Source organism: Hypomesus nipponensis, chromosome 4, assembly GCF_054491055.1.
Source record: "Hypomesus nipponensis isolate SF chromosome 4, ASM5449105v1, whole genome shotgun sequence".
NCBI lineage: Eukaryota > Metazoa > Chordata > Actinopteri > Osmeriformes > Osmeridae > Hypomesus > Hypomesus nipponensis.
In genome coordinates this window covers 12196483-12215000 of record NC_140364.1, presented here as the reverse complement: position 1 = coordinate 12215000, position 18518 = coordinate 12196483, and the positions used below count along the sequence as shown (strand labels likewise).

Sequence of the window (18518 nt, the reverse complement as noted above, 5' to 3'; positions counted from 1 at the left end):
CCCTACTTCCTCACTCTCTCTCTCTCTCTCTCTCTCTCTCTCTCTCTCTCTCTCTCTCTCCTGCAGGCAGTTTCCTGGCTCTGCTGATGGCCGCCCCTCAGTTAAGTCATGTGACCAACAGCGCCAGCTGGGAACAGCCAGGAGTGTGCACGCACACACACACACACTAACCACACAGATGCCAGACATGCACATAATAATTCACACAACTCTTTCTCACGAACACACACACACACACACACAGTCACCATGCAGACAAACCCCACATAGGCACACAAACACACACATATACGCACCCGAAAACACCTCGAAGACACACACACACCCAGACATGAACACACAGAACTCACACAAAACACACAGGCACACACTCTCACACGCACGCACACAGACCTTGAGGCCAGTGTTTTGGAGAGGGCCTCTGTGCTGCGGCCCTGACTTCCTGACTCCTCCCCCCTCCCTCCCTCCCTCCCTCCCCCCCCCCCCCCCCCCCGCCCCCTATGCTCCTGTTCCACAGTTGCCGTGGGATACGCTGCTGCAGCGCCCGTTGCCAAGGAGAAGGCTGCTGGCTGTTTGAACAACAATGGCCGCCTTGTGAGCATTCCAGCTATAGGTACTGACAGCTCATCAGACTCAACCTCTCACACACACAATGGTACTGTACCTTTACCTTACCCCCTAAACCTCTATAACAATCCCACGTACCAAACAGACACACACACACACACACACACTCTATGAAATTATGACTTTAGTTGAAAGGATAAGAGACCCTCTTTGGATCTCTCTCTTTCTCTCTCGCGCGTTCACTTCCAGCTCTCTCTGTCTGCCCCTCCCCTCAGTCAGGGCTGATGTGTGCAGTGCATTCATCCATCTTTTCCATCTCCCCCACTCCCCTCTGTCTCTCCTTCTCTCTTATCTCTCTCTCTCTCTCTTCCTCCATCCCCAGTTTCTGGCTATCTCTCCCTCATTCTGTATGTGCTCGTTCTGTCTCTGTCAGAGGAGCAGTGCTCTCTCTCTCTCTCTCTCCTCTCTCTCTCCCTCCCTCTCTCTCCCTCCCTCTCTCTCTCTCCCTCCCTCTCTCTCTCTCTCTCTCCCTCCCTCTCTCTAGCTCCCTCTCTCTTTCTCTCTCTGAGGAAGTGTATGCCCCCAAGGGATGAAGGGCTCGCTACCTTCCAGCAGAGAGAGAGAGAAAGCTTTAAAGATAGAGAGAGGGAGAGAGAGACAGACGGAGAGGGAAAGAGAGCAGTGGAAAGAGAGAGGGAGGAGGGAGAGGGGGAGCAGGGGGTGGGGAAAGGAAAGAGGAGGTAGAGGGAAGGAGGGAGAAGGAGAGGGGGAATCTATTCATCATTTGGATCTCTGGAGCAGAGCCCTTAGCACTCTGATTAGATGTTTACGTTGATGTCACAAAAATGTTACGCTTTGCAAATGCTGCAGCCATATAAGAGCATTTATACCATTAATAACTCTGTGATCACCTTGTGGTCCACAAACACACGCTGCACACATGAATACATCCTGACGGACGTACCCAGCATGACTATTGTCAGCGAGAGTAGGAGGGCTGTTTTTGCACAGGTGTATGTGTTTAAGTAGGGGTGTGTGTGTGAGGAGAACAAACTGTGTTTGACAGCATGCGTGTGTGTGTGTGTGTGTGTGTGTGTGAAGGAGAGATTGTGTGTTTCCTCTCTCCCCTCTTCAATAATTAAACTGATTCTGTCCAGCTTGTTAGTGAGGTACACAGCAGCCACACTCTCTTCTCGCTCTCTCTCTCCTTCACTTCATCCCCCTCCTCTCCATCTCTCTGGCTTTACTCTTCCTCAATCCATCCCCCTATTTCTTTATGACTCTCCCCCCCCACCCTACCCCCCCCCCCCCCCCGCCCCTCCACCCCCTCCATAAGAGGTGAGAGGTCGTCTGAGCTTCTCTACTGTCTGACTCAAACCGGCTGCAACCAGCCCAGTGGGGGGGGGAGGGGCGGGGGGGGGGGAGCTGGGGGTACAGAGAAGCTGAGGAGGAGGTGGAGGGATGACGATGAGAAGGGGGAGGGTGGCGAAAGAGAGATAGGAGAGAGAGATGAGAGAGAAAAAAAGAAAGAGACATGAGAGAGAGAGAGAGAGAGAGAGAGAGAGAGAGAGAGAGAGAGAGAGAGAGAGAGAGAGAGAGAGAGAGAGAGAGAGAGGAGAGAGAGATGAGAGAGCGAGCGAGATGAATAGATAGTGGTGTTGGGGTACAGGGTAAGGTAGGAGGGGTGGATATAAGAAGGGGTTGGCAGTGCTGACAGAGAGTGTTGAGAGAGGAGGAATGGCAGAGGTGAAAGCGGACAGAGAGAGAGAGAGAGAGAAAGAGAGAGACAGAAAGAGAGAGAGAGACAGAAAGAGAGAGAGACAGAAAGAGAGAGAGACAGAAAGAGAGAGAGAGCGAGCGAGAGAGAGAGAGAGAGAGAGAGAGAGAGAGAGAGAGTGAGAGAGAGAGAGAGAGAGAGAGAGAGAGAGAGAGAGAGAGAGAGAGAGGGGGAGGAGAGAGGGAGAGAGAGAGGGGGAGGAGAGAGAGAGAGAGAAAGAGAGGGGGAGGAGAGTGGGAGGAGAAGAGAGGAGAGGGGAGGGGAGATGTTTTCTATTAAGTGTGTTTGATGCTACTTGGCATGAGCTGCTGTTTTATGAATGTGCGGTGTGGGAGGTGAGAGAAATGAGAGTAAACATACATTATAGGCTATAATAATGTAGTCTGAAGCACAGAGGGAGTGTGTGTGTGTTGACTGTCATGTGAGTGTGTGCGTGAAAGTGTGTGGTCTTGACTCTGGGGAGACAAATCAGGTTGAGCGAGAACTGCTGGAACATTCCTACATTCTTTCTTAAAACACAACACAAATGTTAAAGGCTACTGTACACCACACCATGCTTAGTTCTTATACTTAATACAACTTTTGAGACAACGACCTTTCCATGCAAAGATCGTTTTTTCAGGACATTACATTTACTCTATGCACGCAAAGAACTGTTGGTAAGCTTCAACACTGATGATTCTGCAAATTGCACCTCGTTATAAAATGCATCAGTACACATGCGTTCAGACAAAGGTTCAGACAAAGATTCAGACAAAGTTGCGCTTTCAGTTAAAGAGAGACTGGATCTATTTCTTCCTCGGGTCACTCTGGTCTGGATGAGCATTTAAACCTTAAAGTTCTCTCTTCCTGAAAACACTGAAGATTCTGCAGCCCTACAACTCCAGAACAGTGGAACCCATGGTGGGACATAAACCTGGGGTGGAACCATAGCTCTGGGTCTTCACTCCAGACAGAGAGAGGGTCGTGACCTTCAATGTGGAAGTTGTTCTATCAGAAACTCCAACAAGCTTGTTCAGAACAATCGTTTCCCCACAGAATGAATGTGTTTCAATGCCTGATGTCCTTATGTGTGTGTGTGTGTGTGTGTGTGTGTGTGTGTGTGTGTGAGTCCAGTGTGCCTAGTGTGTCAGCCTCATCTCCATGGCGACCTCTATAAAGAGGAAGTCTTGCCACAGCAGCCAGACCAGCTGATAGGCTGAAAAAGAGACAGATGATTGGTTGAGCTGTCATATCGGCAGGGTGTATCTGTGTGACAGTGCAGCCTGACACAAACACACACACCGCAGTCTTCTTCTTACACTGCAGACATACGCAGGTACACGCACAGACATACTGCAGTTCAACTTAGAGACACACAATAGAAGTATTCGAAACACCAAACACACACAGACACACACACACACACAGACACACACACACACAGAGACACACACACACAGACACAGACACACAGACACACACACAAACACAAGCAATACCCCGGTTAAGATCCGGTGTGTAAGGTGGGCCGAGTGACCCGGTCTGAGGACAGGAACGTACATTAGCAGAGATGCAAGGCCGTTGCTATGCCAACCATCATCACTAACACAAGTAAGCAACACACTAAGTCTTAGCCCACTCTCCCCAAGCCCCCCCCCCCCACCCACCCACTCCGCCAAACACACACACAAACAGGACTAACCAAGACACACACACGGCTACAGGCCCGGGGTCATTTCAGTCAATTCCATTTCAGTCAAAACAAGCGAGTAAAAAAAATAAATAAAGCCTGTTCATTTAACATGTCCCTTTATGTGAAATGTATGCAGTCCTGCTATGAACACACAAACACACACACACACATCACCCACAGGTACAAAGGATGACCTCTCTACTTACCATTACCATCAACATGCACAACACAGGAGCTGGATCTCCAAATCAATATGGCAGTAAAGAAGACTACTGTCACAATTGGCCCAAGGCTCTCTATTCAACTCCCCCATCTCCCCAACATTATCTATCTTGTCTCCCCTGTCTCCCTCTGTACCCCACCTCCCCCTCGGCTCCGTCTCTCTCACCCCCCCCCCCCCCCCCCCCTCTCTCTCTCTCTCTTTCAGACAAGAGGTGATAATCACTACCATGAGCACAGCGTCTCGGTACGTGGGCGTCACACTCTGAACGCACCGGCCCGTGCCAATACTTGATAAGCGCATCAGGATTGCTTGGTTACCGGGGTATGGCTTTAGGTTAAGTGGCGCTATATGAGTGATGGGGCGATGCGTATTCTTCCGTCTCTCCGTTTTTCGTTAATTACAGTAAACATCTGTCAGAGCGCGCCCGTGGTTCGCGCCACAGCAGCACAGAAGCCAGACTGTTGGTTGAGCTTGTAGGTAAATTGCGGGCAATTCACAGACCGTTCGATTCACAGTAATGGGCCGAGGAATCTTTCTCTGTCTGTGGGTAGACATCTTAGCCTCTTTTACAAATAACTAAAATCGCAACAAAAACGAACTCTAACATAGGATGAAAACCGGATCACGAATGCGTAAACAAACAATGCACTTGTGTGTGTGTCTGGCAGTGAGGCTACTATCCCAAATTATAGGAGCGCACCTCAATATGCATGGACAGCAGTGTGTCAATGACCCAGTGCAAGCCACACGCAGCGCCCAGTTAACGGCACCGACGAGGTTAAGATACATTCCTTCAATAGAAAATGCAGCCAGCAGTGCCACGCGAATTTGGCGACAGTAGAACGGTCAGCCATAAGCTATGCAAATACAGGGTTCTGTAAACAGACACTACATGCGCACTCACCGGGAGAGGCGGCAGGCTCGGGCTCGCGCTGCTGCAGCGGTGGCGGGGCTGGCTGCTCGCGCGGCTTTCGGTGTTTCACTCGTCTCCTAGCTGGGGTCACGGAGCCGTTAGTATCACGGCTGCCGCCTCTTGCGCACAGCATGTTCCGTTCATCTGAAGTCCGCCAGGGAAGGAGGATATATTCCTCCCGTTACCAACGTTGCCTCCTTTTCCCTTGCGCTTTTCTGTCTGTGTGCAGCCAGCACCGTAAAACGCTACATTCCAAACAAGCTGCTTCACATAAACATCTGCACCCAAAGAGGGGAAGACAAAAACTGAAGAAATCGAGAGAAAGGGGAACGGGGGCGTTAACTGTCCTTGCCCCCTTCAAAGTGCACCCGAACGCTGCTCAACCCCCGCGGTCTGGTTTCGTGGCAAGCACGGGGCGACCCGTGGATGCGGAGCACAAGAGTCAGAGGGAAGGAATGACCAAATCTGCGCCCGTTTCTCTCCCTCTCCGCAATTCCACCTCTATAGCGTGCGGTCGGTCTCCGTTCCTCTTCAGACGTGCCTGGCTGTCAGTCCCATCCGGGGATCCGTAGCTGGCCTCACTTTCTGCCCTTAATTTCTGGGAAATGTAGTTCTTTTATCCAACAGCAGTGGTTGTCTGGGTTACGCAATGCCGTCGTGTTGAGGAGAGAAATTAGAATCATTATACAATTATCGAGAAAAAAAAAACTACAGGCTTGAATAACGGAGCGTTTTCCTGACTGGATCCTCCCAATCAGTCCATTAGCCAGAACCAGACAGCCAGATAAGTCAGTCAAATTAGTCAACCAGGCAGTCAGTCTGCCTAACAGTCTGTCAGTGACCATCCCCAAAAAATATCAATCTCTTAGTCATCGATCAGATGAAAGGAAAAATGCAGCCTATTATCACCATCTCAGCAGTGCCACAGAAAACTAGCTTTACCAGGCTGACTAAGAGACCAAGAAAGTGTGTGTGTGTGCAAAAATCAGACAATGCACTGAAAAGGCTCCAAAGATAATATGGTATTGAGCTTTATTCCACAGCTAAAAACAAGACATACAGACAACATTCAAAACATTCAGAACACTCTTGTCTCTACTGACCCTTTGACCTTTCACCTATGAGCATCGGTGTGACCCCCACAACTTGCCCTCCCATTGGTTTAAAGCTGTGCATATGTTAGCTAAGAGAAAGATATACTGGCATTAAATTAAAACAAGAAAGGGATAGTTATACTAAACATCAAGATCATTCCGTCCTTCAAAGTTTGGTTACAGAGTGAAAAAAAGAACTTGTGGAAATTCATTTGATCACCTATCCTGAATAAAGCATTTAGGCATACTGGCATCAGTTCTATACTTTTCCCTGATCCCAGATATTCTGCTAGAGGTTTAGACACAGATCTGTGGTCAGCTTCTAACCTATGAAGGCTGAAAAGATTATTAGTTCAGAGGTGAGCATAAATCTGACCAGGGATCAGTACTGTTGTGGCCCACAACTCTTACCCACAGTACACCCTATCTTGCTCTTGTGCTGTATGTGTCCTTGTTGTCATTATTATAGATGAAAGCGTCAAGGCAAATACTGACATCAGTATAATTACAGCTCCTCCAGGCCTGACTATTAGAGCCCAGACACCACAGATCATATTTGATTAATCTGGCCTGACCTCTGACAGGAGTGAACCAAAAAAGCCTGTCATATATCTTTGCCATGTTATATATAAACATAGATTGTGTTTGTCTGAGTATGTAGATCTGCATGGAATGGTTGATGAGTGTGACAATGTGTGCGCGTATGTGTGTGTGCATTTGCATGAAACGGTTTATGCATAAGACACTGTGTGTGTGTGTGTGTGTCCATCTGCATGTAACTGGTTATGTGTGTGTGTGTGTGTGGTCACAGGTTCTCCCCTGGCTGGTACTGGGGTTCAGTAGCCGTGAAGTAGTCCTCCAGGAAGCCCTGCAGGTACTCGAAGGTGTGCCTCTCATCAGCCTCCTTCCTCCAGCACTGCACCATGAGCTCATGGAGGGAGGCAGGACAGCCCACAGCACACGGCATCCTGTAGCCGCGCTCCACCTGCTCCAGGACCTCCCGGTTATTCATCCCTGGGAGAGACACACAGAGGGCGGGGATGAAGGGAGGGTGGGTGGCAACGGGAGGGGAAGAGGAGGGTCGACGAATGGTGAGGATCGGAGGAAAAGGACCTGTCATCTGAGGTACTCTGAGAGAAGGAGACAGGGAAGGAGAGAGAGACAGAGAGAGAGAGAGAGAGAGACAGAGAGAGAGAGAGAGAGAAGGTAACAGGGAAGGAGAGAGAGAAGGGAACAGGGAAGGAGAGAGAGACAGAGAGAGAGAGAGAGAGAGAGAGAGACAGAGAGAGAGAGAGAGAGAGAGAGAGAGAGAGAGAGAGAGAGAGAAGGGAACAGGGAACGAGAGAGAGAAGGGAACAGGGAAGGAGAGAGAGAAGGGAACAGGGAAGGAGAGAGAGAGAGAGAGAGAGAGAGAGAGAGAGAGAAGGGAACAGGGAAGGAGAGAGAGAAGGGAACAGGGAAGGAGAGAGAGAGAGAGAGAGAGAGAGAGAGAGAGAGAGAGAGAGAGAAGGGAACAGGGAAGGAGAGAGAGAAAGGAACAGGGAAGGAGACGGGAAAGGGTGTGAGTACCTGGGTATGGGACGCGGCCCTTGGTGATGAGCTCAGTCAGCAGGATGCCAAAACTCCACACGTCGCTCTTGATGGTGAAGCGTCCGTACAATGCCGCCTCTGGGGCGGTCCATTTGATTGGGAACTTGGCCCCTAGAAACCATGGCAACAGCCAATCACAATGGTATGGATCAGTCCGGACACTCATACCCGAAACAGCCCATGCACGGGCCCAGAACACACACACACACACACACTTTCAGACCAATTTGAACATACACACACAAACTCACACTGTGAGTTGGATCTCTTACCTTGCCTGGCGGTGTACTCGTTGTCCTCGATGAGACGGGCCAGACCAAAGTCAGCGATCTTGCACACCAGATTATCCCCAACCAGAATGTTCGCCGCTCGCAAATCACGATGGATGTAGTTCATCCTCTCTATGTACGCCATCCCTGCCGCAATCTACACACACACACAGATTGAGTGCTCAGAGTGTGTGAGGGAGTGTGTTTAGGATTGTTTGGACTCAGGTGGCTGAGCGGTTAGGGAATCGGGCTAGTAATCTGAAGGTTGCCAGTTCGATTCCTGGCCGTTGAAAGGCACTTCACCCTACTTGCCTCGGGGGAATGTCCCTGTACTTACTGTAAGTCGCTCTGGATTAGAGCGTCTGCTAAATGACTAAATGTAATGTAAATGTAATGTAAATGTAATGTAAATGTGTGTGTGTGAAAGATGTGGTTCCTACCTGTGCAGCCATGTCCACCAGTTGAGGCAGTTTGATACTGGCCCCCTCTCCGTCCTTGAGGAAGTCCAGCAGACTGCCTACACAACCAGCAGGAAGACATCAGCATTGATGAAGTGTACATTCTGGTGTGTGTGCGTGTGCATCTGCATATGTGTGTGTGTGTGCGTGTGCACGTGCTCCTTACCCTGGCTCATGAACTCGGTGATGATGTAGATGGGCTCCTCAGACACCACGGCGTACAGCTGCACCAGCTTGTCGTGTCGGAGTCTCTTCATGATCTGGGCCTCTTCCAGGAAGGCTTCAGGGGACATGGTGCCTGGCTTCAGGGTTTTCACCGCCACCTTGGTGGTGCCGTTCCACATGCCTGGCACACACACACACACACACAGTTAGCATGTTCATGCAGACATTTACATAGCCAGATAGACAAAGAAACAGACACAGACATACTATTACAGTGGTGATGGAGGGCATGCATGAAGGACACATTGGGGGGAGGTTGGGGGCAGAGGGGGAGAGGGGGAGAGGGGGCACCGCGGGGTTACAGCAACAGACTGTAGAGGGCTCCAATCTTCAGACACGGGTCGAGTGACGAGCCTGCTGCACTCCTGGACCTGACGCACAAACAGAAGCCACCAGGCCAGCAGGCTGCCTGAGTCTGGGACGTCACCCCCCCCCCCGGGGGACACTGGACACACGAACACCCCTCAGGACACAGATGCGTCCGCGGTCTCTCTCACCCATCCAGACGTCTCCGAAGCAGCCCTGCCCCAGCTTCTTGTGGAGGGACAGCGTGTTCCGGGAAACCTCCCAAGCGTCCCGCCCCAGACCGTTGGTGAGGGGGGTGGAGTTGGGACAGGCTTGGGTTAGGTAGTAACACAGCCCGTCATTACTGCCTACGAGAGGGGAGGGGAGGGGAGGGGAGGGGAAGGTGGTAGGGGAGGTTGGAGGGGGAGATAGGGAAAGGGGGTGTGGTGGAGAGAAGTTGGAGGGGAGAGAAAGGGAGGAGAGGGAGTGGAAGGGCGAAGTGAGGTGGTGAAAGAAAAGGGGTAGTGGGAGGAAGGATGGAAGGATAGAGAGACGACAGGAGAGAAATGGAGCAGAGTGGTGGGAGGAGTGTAGAGGGGAGGGGGAGGGGAGGAGGAGGGGGGGAGGGGGGAGGTAGATGAGATGAGACATGCACATGCAAGGACAGAGGGGGGTGGGACCGGACAGCAATCATCCAGGTGTGCGTCTCCTGTCCCTGTCCCCTCTGCCACGCTGCCGCTCTGGGCAGTGGTTCCTACCCATCCACACTTCTCCAAACTGGCCGTTTCCCAGCTTCTTAATGAGCTGCAGGGACTCGCGGGGAATCTCCCACACATCCTTAGTCTTCACTGATAGGTCGGCTAGCTTGGGCATGCCCCGCCTACAGCTGCCAATCAGACGACAACACAGCCCTGCAGCTCTCTCTGAGACATGAAGAAGAAGAAGAAAGCAAAAGAGAGAAAGAAATAGAGAGAGAACGAGAGAGCAGAGGGAACAGGGAGAAAAGGAGCAGAGAGAACGAGAGAAAACCAGGGCAGCACAAACGGACCGCAAAAACAAAGTTAAAAACAGACAAAAGATATATTGAAGCTGGAAAGACAAGCGACGGAGTCACTCAATTAACACAGTTATAAACAAGCCACAGACTCAGCAAACGAATAAAGCAACAACAAATACTTAGGGTAGCAGCACAGCCCACACACATGAAATGCCACGTTGAAAATGGTTTTATAATTCATACGAATAATGGATTGTTTACATACACATTTTAAGCACACAAATCATCCCATTTTAAACACTAGAAGCTTCTGCGGTTATTAATAGTAGGAGTTACCGACACACACATGCACACACGCTACACCACACATACACACACCAAGAGGGAGAGACACTGCAGAGGGGCTGCTATCCTAAAAGTGTCCAGCAGAGGGCGGATAGGCTTAAAGACAAAGAAGGAAGAGGTTACAAAACCAGGCCCTGTTCAGTAGAAGCAAAGCTGCTCTTCAGCTGTTAAACCATCCCCTCAGTTACTTCAATAATGAGTGAATTGCTACTGTTAGTCTTCTTCGCCCAGAGAATAAAGGGAAAGTTCAATCCTACAGATTAAGAGTTTTTACAGAACCATGTTACATTTCATTTGGTCATTTGAAAATTGTGCAAGTGTTATCAGGCACTGTAAAAGAATGTGTGTTCGTTTGTGTGTGTATCTGTCTTACCTGTGTAATGCTCAACCAGTTCTTGCACTGTGTCAAACTGTGTCCGCGTGGTGATATAATATCCGCCATTATCCAGTTTGCGGATCTTATAATGCTTTACGTGATCCCCCTTGCTCTCATCCCAGTCACGGATGGACAGAGAGTAGGCCCCTGGAAGGACAACACAGGATGAGGAGAGAAGGATAGAGCGAGAAAGAAAGAAAGAGAGAGAGAGAAAGAAAGAAAGACAGAGAAAGAAAGACAGAGAGAGAAAGACAGAGAGAGAAAGACAGAGAGAGAAAGAAAGAGAAAGAAAGACAGAGAGAGAAAGACAGAGAAAGAAAGATAGAGAGAGAAAGATAGAGAGAGAAAGATAGAGAGAGAAAGACAGAGAGAGAAAGATAGAGAGAGAAAGATAGAGAGAAAGATAGAGAAAGAAAGACAGAGAAAGAAAGAGAGAGAAAGATAGAGATAGAAAAGAAGTTAGAGTTTAAGCATACTCAGCAGGGAGAGACATATCTAGAGAGAATGAGGAACTTCACCTTGTGATAGACAGAGATATCACCATTAAGCACGTGTGTATGTGTGTGTGTGTGTTCTCTCACCCTTGGTCGTCTCACTCTCACGTATGAGGAAGGTTCCTCTGGGGTTCCCCTGTCCCAGCAGCTGTCTCTCTGCATCCTTCCTCCCCATCTTCCCGAAATACCACCTGTCACCACCGCCACGACACACACACACATCACCACACCACACTACACAACACACACACACATCACCACACCACACTACACGACACACACACACATCACCACACCACACTACACGACACACACACACACATCACCACACCACACTACACGACACACACATCGCCTCGGTACTAATTCAGACACACGTCTGCCTGATTGAACATTGTGTGTGTGTGTGTGTGTGTGTGTGCGTGCGTGTATGCGTCTTGGTGTGTTTGTCTGTATTTCTGTGTATCAGTGATTGCACGTATGCGTGTGTGTGTGTGTGTGTACTCACTCTTCAGCCTGTATGGAGTCCACAGGGGCTACATAATTGCTGGGGATGTAGCCAGAGTTCCCTGTGTCCAACGACCTGGCCTCCCACCAGTCTCCCTCTCTGTGCAGGGGTCAAACACACGGTCAGCACAGTCAACAATGCGTTGTGTGTGTGTGTGTGTGTGTGTGTGTGGGTGTGTAGCTCACGTGTTGTTGATTATGTGGAACTTCTCTCCTTTCTGGAAAGTGAGGTCATCTTCGGTGCGAGCATCGTAGTCATAGAGAGCTATGAAGAGAGTGACCCCTCCACCTGCACGCACACACACACGTCAGTTTACAGCCTTGAAGCACCTACGCCTGCACACACACACTCATCAGTTTGCGTCCTGGCAGCAACCCAGCACAACTCATTACTGATAGAGAAACCTACTAAAGAAGAGTGAAGGTTTGGAGGTGAGCCCTCGGCCCCACCAGACACACACACACCTGTGACTCCTCCTGCACGAGGCTGTGTGTTGGTGTTGGGGAAGAGAGCGGTGCCAAAAGGCTTGTTGAAGTCAGGGATGGTTTGGGTGGGGTCAGGGCAGTAACGGGGAGGCGTCAAGACAGTGGACACGCCCCCGTCAACGTTGCCAGGAAATGGATCTGCAACCTCGGCAACAGACGCCGCTTTGGCTGCCTTTTTCTGTTTGCAGTGGACACACCCCATAATAACCGGCTGGGAGACGGTCGCTATGGAGACAGCCGGAGATCTCATTTTAAACACTGACTCAAAAAAGAGTAATTAAGCTTGGACTAGGTAATCAAAATGCAGTGAGGACTTATGTAACTACATTTACTTGAATTACTTGTAAAGAAGATGGGGAGAATATTATCACACTGAGAGAGACATATTTAAGCTTCAGCTGTGAAGAAGAAGTAGGTCAGAGTTTCTCACCTGAAATCTTCCTCGGTCAAATCATCTGTCTGGGACCATCGCAGCTGGACAGGAGAGAAAGGAAAGATGCAGAGGAGGGAACAGACAGGGGAGAGCAACACAAAGCAGGAAGGCATCGGTCAGAGGTGAGAGAGAGCAGAGGGAGAGAGAGAGAGCAGGGTAGAGAGCAGTAAGTGAGAAACAGAAAGAAACAGAGAAATAGGAGGTTAGCCACTTCCCCTCCAGACAAGAGAGGGGGTAGCTAAGTATACTATGGTTAAGGCTGCTCTACCAGTGTGTGGGGGTGGGTGGGTGGGTGTGAGGGGCCTGCAACTCAACAGTAAATGTCAAGGCCCTGACACTTAGTGACTGTAGCTCATTAACATACCATTTCACTCATTACCTAACCATACTGCAGTTTTAACATGCCATTTCACTCATTACCTAACCATACTGTAGCTTTAACATGCCATTTCACTCATTACCTAACCATACTGCAGCTTTAACATGCCATTTCACTCATTACCTAACCATACTGCAGTTTTAACATGCCATTTCACTCATTACTTAACCATACTGCAGCTTTAACATGCCATTTCACTCATTACCTAACCATACTGTAGCTCATTAACATGCCATTTCACTCATTACCTAACCATACTGCAGCTTTAACATGCCATTTCAGTCATTACCTAACCATACTGTAGCTTTAAAGTTCACTGAAAACAGTTTCCCCCAATAACCATGACCTAGAGGTGTGTGTGTGTGTGTGAAGAAGATAACTTTACTTAGCGACTGAATGCAGTCACTGAGTAACACAACACACACACATGATATAAGTATATTAGTTCAATGGTCACTGCTTAGTTCACAGTAAAATACACTAAATACTTTCTCCACACCCCACTCCAAACACACACACACACACACACACACACACACACACAATCTGGCCCACCATCAGGAGAGCCACAGGAAGTCGGCCCTGTAAGGGTTTCCTGTCCACCCCACTGATGGCTCCGCCCCTTCCCCCCCTTCCCCTTCCCCTGGACACTGAGGACAGAGTCCTTTCACAAACACACACCATCTGAAACACCATGCCCTCTGTACACCCTGTGCGTTGGTGCTGGGAGAGAGGGCATCACTATTGTCACCTTTATCACTATTCTATTCTTAAATGAATATTACACACCACACTCAAAATGTACACTGGCATCTCTCTCTCTCTCTCTCTCTCTCTCTGGTGTGATGCTGGGTGTTCGAGGTTATGGGTAGAAGAGTTCAAATGTCTCTCACACAAACGCACGTGCAGATCATTTCAGAAAAGATTCTGATTTCACAAATGTTGAATGTTACAGTTAACGTAACGAATTGCATTGTCTTCTCCACATTACCAAGCTGCCCGTTACAGCCAAAACAGGGAAATATTTTGATAACACACACGCGCGCACACACATACACAGAGACACACGTACACACAAGCAGCAAGCAAATGTGCAACCGGCCCTCTGGTCATTGTTCTCCATGGGTTCCTGTTGATCATATTTTCTCTTTCTCTCTCTCCCTCCTCTCTCTCTTTCTCTCTGTCCTATCCCCCCACCCCACACACTCTCTCTCTCTCTCTCTCTCTCTCTCTCTTTGTCCCAAAACTGATATCATTCACAAACAAATCCTCCCTGTTGTTGACTTCCTGTAGCTGCGGAGGGAATTGTGGAGCTGTGGGTTAAACAAGCGCAAACTCAAATGGTGGCTTTGTGGACGAATGGAACTCACGTTGGATGAAACATGTTCTATTTGCTTTACCTCTCTAAAGAACCCGTAGACTCTTGACTGGATTCCTCTCAGTGAAGATCTCGGTAGAACCCAGGTGTAGAAGGAGGAGCAGGGGTGTAGATGGACGAGGCTGGGAGACCTGTTATATTGTCACAGAAGATGGAGTCAGATGGCTGAGCGGTGAGGGAGTCGGGCTAGTAATCAAAAGGTTGCCGGATCGATTCCCCACCGTGCTAAATGACGTTGTGTCCTTGGGCAAGGCACTTAACCCTACTTGCCTCGGGGGGAATTTCCCTGTACTTACTGTAAGTCGCTCTGGATAAGAGCGTCTGCTAAATGACAATGTAAGATAAAACATGCAGTCCTTCCACCCAAGGTGAACTTGTGTGGTCTATGTGTCTGTGTGTGAGTGTGTCTTTTCTTTATATTCTTACCTGTGTTTGCAGAAGTCTAAATATATACATATGTATAGATCATAGAAATGGGGTGAAAATAAAATATATATAATTGGAAACTTCATTTCAGTTCTCAAACCCAGCCATACCACAGAGACACATTTGGGTGCACACACGCATGCACACACACATATATATATACACACCCTCTGAACAAACCTCTGGTGTAACATCAGCGAAACACAATTATTACCATAAATCCCTCCAAGTAGACATTCTAGATCTAAACATTCTAGAGCTAAGAACAATCCCACGCCTGTTTGAGGAAGTGCATAACTAGCCTTATTCTGTTTCCATCCAAAAACAGTTTGTTCTACAAACACAACTATGGAAATGTCCATTGTTTCTGCAGAGGTAATACCAATTACACTAACAGTGGTGCTTTACTTTTCCCTCCTCCGAGTTGGTTCACTGCGAACAGGCTAGCCTAACAGCAACCAACCAGCAAGGCCCTAGCTGTGGTAGTATTCACCATGCGTCAACATACTGGTTGACAGAAATAAGACAGTTCTCCAGTTTGATCTTCTCTAGGTTTGCAAAGGTCCTTACATGTAAGACCCAGTACAGGTACAGCAGCTCTGACATATAAACCCAGAGACCAAGATGACTGTAAACATAACATGTCAACACAGAAGGAAAACATGCGCCTCACCCTGATTCATCACACTCACAAACATAAAATTCACAGACACACCCTTTCCTGCCCAATGAACTACTGATAAGCAGTTCCCAGTGGGGAATTCTCAACATTTGAAACACACTGACGCAGAACCCCGCGCACAGACACCCACAGTTCACAATTAGAGTTACTGTATTTTCATCCTATGGATTTACAGTGAAATGTTCCTTTCTCACCTTTTCCCCTCCCTCCCGCCATTTTATCCCTCCCTCCCTCCCCCCTCCCTCCCTCCCGCCATTTTATCCCTCCCTCCCTCCCCCCCTCCCTCCGGAAAGCCCACAGGATGCTGTGTGTGAGTGGAGCAGGAGTGATAGGACACTGGGAAGTGAGCTGTCACTGAGCCGATGGACACACACACACACGGGTGAAAGATGAGGATAAAGGAATGCAAAGGGCTGTACAGACAGAGATGGCGACAGCGAGTGAGCGAGAGAGAGAGAGAGAGAGAGAGAGAGAGAGTGATAGGGGGAGGATAATGGGGGGAGTGATGGAAAAGTGTACGTGGGGAAGTCAGGTGTTTTGGGCTCAGGGACGTCCTGTTTCCTCCACATTGCCTCACATCCCCCTTGGGGGGGGGGGGGGGTGATTACGATACAATACTATGTCTCTCTCAGCCACTGGATGAGTGGATTAATTAATTAATTCATCTTGTCAAATGAAGAGGGGAAGAGAAAGAGGGGAGGGGAAGTGAAGAACGGATTGTTTCTCCCCCTATTTCCACTGCCTTGTGCCATTGTTGCTGAACACTGGATTCATATTGGTCAGTGCTGGGGCAGTAGGTAGTCCTCTTAGTGGTTTTTGGTGGAAAAGCAGGGTTTACAAGCCCCCCAGCAAAACCACTCCTACTTCCTTCCTGCATAGCCCAGAGGCTCAAGCCAGGAAGTGACCTCGTGAAGAAACAGGAAGTGATGAAGCCCGGCCTTGGATAGCCTATAATCACATCTTGCTCTCTTTTTCTGAATCCTAAATCATTCCCACTGCCTACCCATATCTTCCTTTCACAATCCACCTATTTCACACAAACTTGTTGACCGTCTTGAAGCTCAGAATGTCATTACTAGCAAGATTGCATAGAGAACCATTGTGCTTCCAAGAGTTCTGACCAGGCACGACACTGTTCATAACTCTAAATGACCATAAACCACAGCAGCAACCACTACTCTAAATGGTCTAGAGATTCCCACATCATACAGCACAGTAAGAGTATTGTTATTGATTTAACAAAAACACCAGTCCATAGCCAATGATTTACAAATTACATTTGTGCGAACTGTAGGACCATAGAGGAAGTTATGCGGTGTCTTTGAATATGCAAGGTAGTTGTCTCGCAAGATTTCACAGACAATGTTAAAACTTCCCTTAATTGAACAATTGTGGGATTCCACGAAGTTGCCCAATAGCAGACAAATGCAAATGAACACGGTTTGCAAACTGGTGGCTTAGTGTGACAAACAGTAGGCCCTATACGTAAAAATAAGAATGGGGGTGTATGGGGCATCAAACAACATGCTGCTTTTCCACTAAGCACCACTGCGAGGCGGCAAGTTGTTATTCCAGGAGAACCTCATACAGTCTGTTTAGGTAGGACGTCAGATTCTGAACATCCCAAACGCAACGCAACGCAACATAATCCCTTTTTATTTTTACTGGATTTGAACTCGACACACCAAGTCAGCCACCTACAATTATAATACAAATATTAAAAGAAAACCTAGTTTCTTAAATAGCCTATTGAGCTTTAAGTACTTTATACTTTTTTGTCATAATAGGCCTAAATTTCGTGGCTGTTTAATCTCAACTCAATATAACTAGTTATATAACTAGTAAACTCAATATAACTAGTTATACATTCAATCATTTAGCAGACGCTCTTATCCAAAGCATATACAGGCAACAACTGAAGACGTTTAGGCTTAAACCTTTGTATTTTTTGATTATTCACATACAGAATGACTTACCAAGGAGCGTGTAACGGGTCACCCGTTGCTCAGACCCGTTAGACAGACTTGGCGGAGAACAAAATCAACACCTGGCAGAGAACAGAACTAGTTGGGACGGTGGCCGGTGACTTGTCGCACCAGACAGCTGAGCGCTCCTGCGGGCAGAGATGTGAATGCGCGCGCTCTGTCCGGAAGGGCAGGATTCCGTGCGCAGACTTCCATCCAAGGAACGCCTCTTATGCGAGTGTCCTCTTGTTCAGCCTACACCTGAAAAGCCATACAACAAATAAAAGACGAAAACTACCATAGACTTACACATGTCCATTTTCTGGAAAGGAGTAACTTCACAACTTGCTGTTTTGTCAAATAATCACGTGACGCTCTGTGCCTCTACAATGGGCAGTAGATTAGCAGTCAATTTCCACCACCCTTAGTTTCCACCCCGGAGAATAATGTAATTTCACGCTGCTGAAACGTAGGCCTACTGTAGATTACTTACTTCCATTCTGAATTCCTACAGCGTGAAATGTAGAAGTATCAGAGGGCAGGTGTTAGTTCAACAGGAAGGTGTAGGCTTTATGGTGTGACATCCGCGCGCCCGAAGAGAACATCATACTCTAATCAGCCAATACTTCAATGAAAGGAGGAAATTCCACATATTTAAAGTAAAATGCGTTAATATAAGTTAAGGTAATGAATTTAACTTACATAACATTTAAAATACATGTTTGAAAAACACAATTGTTCAGAAACATAAGATTTTAGGCATTTCGTTTAAGACACTTCCGCGTTTGATTTTGAAAATCTAGCAATCTAGCTAATCAAAAGGGAAGTAAAGCATATAAAGTGCATTCCATTGGTAGCCGTGCAACGCCACCTAGCCTACCCAATTTCACCATCTGTAATGTATTAGAGTGGTATGCAAGTGTACAATGCCTGGACACCTGGAAGCAGCGCGTTCTTGTTACCACCTAGTGGAAG

The 18518-nt window shown here is 48.3% G+C and overlaps 1 protein-coding gene across 3 annotated transcripts; it reads right to left on the bottom strand.

The window, feature by feature from the left end:
- Window positions 1-6170: 6170 nt before the first annotated feature.
- yrk (Yes-related kinase) lies at window positions 6171-18055 on the bottom strand. Of its 3 annotated transcripts, XM_084696700.1 has the most exons (16): window positions 18037-18055; window positions 17556-17804; window positions 14494-14602; window positions 12712-12755; window positions 12261-12506; window positions 11982-12084; window positions 11797-11895; window positions 11376-11479; window positions 10792-10941; window positions 9835-9999; window positions 9289-9444; window positions 8733-8912; window positions 8549-8625; window positions 8112-8265; window positions 7819-7950; window positions 6171-7263 (listed from the first exon to the last, which is right to left on the bottom strand). In XM_084696700.1, the coding sequence occupies exons 5-16, from the start codon at window positions 12481-12483 to the stop codon at window positions 7055-7057; spliced, it is 1752 nt and encodes a 583-aa protein (XP_084552826.1). In that variant the 5' UTR covers window positions 12484-12506; window positions 12712-12755; window positions 14494-14602; window positions 17556-17804; window positions 18037-18055; the 3' UTR covers window positions 6171-7054. The 3 variants fall into 3 exon arrangements, with proteins under 3 accessions (XP_084552826.1, XP_084552824.1, XP_084552823.1); XM_084696698.1 differs by lacking the exon at window positions 9835-9999 and having other exon boundaries at window positions 18037-18052; XM_084696697.1 differs by lacking the exons at window positions 9289-9444; window positions 18037-18055.
- Between the last annotated feature and the right edge of the window lie 463 nt (window positions 18056-18518).

Excerpts from the sequence above, each read along its gene's own strand:
- yrk (XM_084696700.1), bottom strand. The coding sequence starts at position 12,483 with ATGGGGTGTGTCCACTGCAAACAGAAAAAGGCAGCCAAAGCGGCGTCT. Across the intron at positions 8,913-9,288 it reads CTTCGGAGACGTCTGGATGG|GCATGTGGAACGGCACCACC; the intron begins GTGAGAGAGACC and ends TGTGTGTGCCAG. Across the intron at positions 8,266-8,548 it reads TGGTGGACATGGCTGCACAG|ATTGCGGCAGGGATGGCGTA; the intron begins GTAGGAACCACA and ends GTGTGTGTGTAG.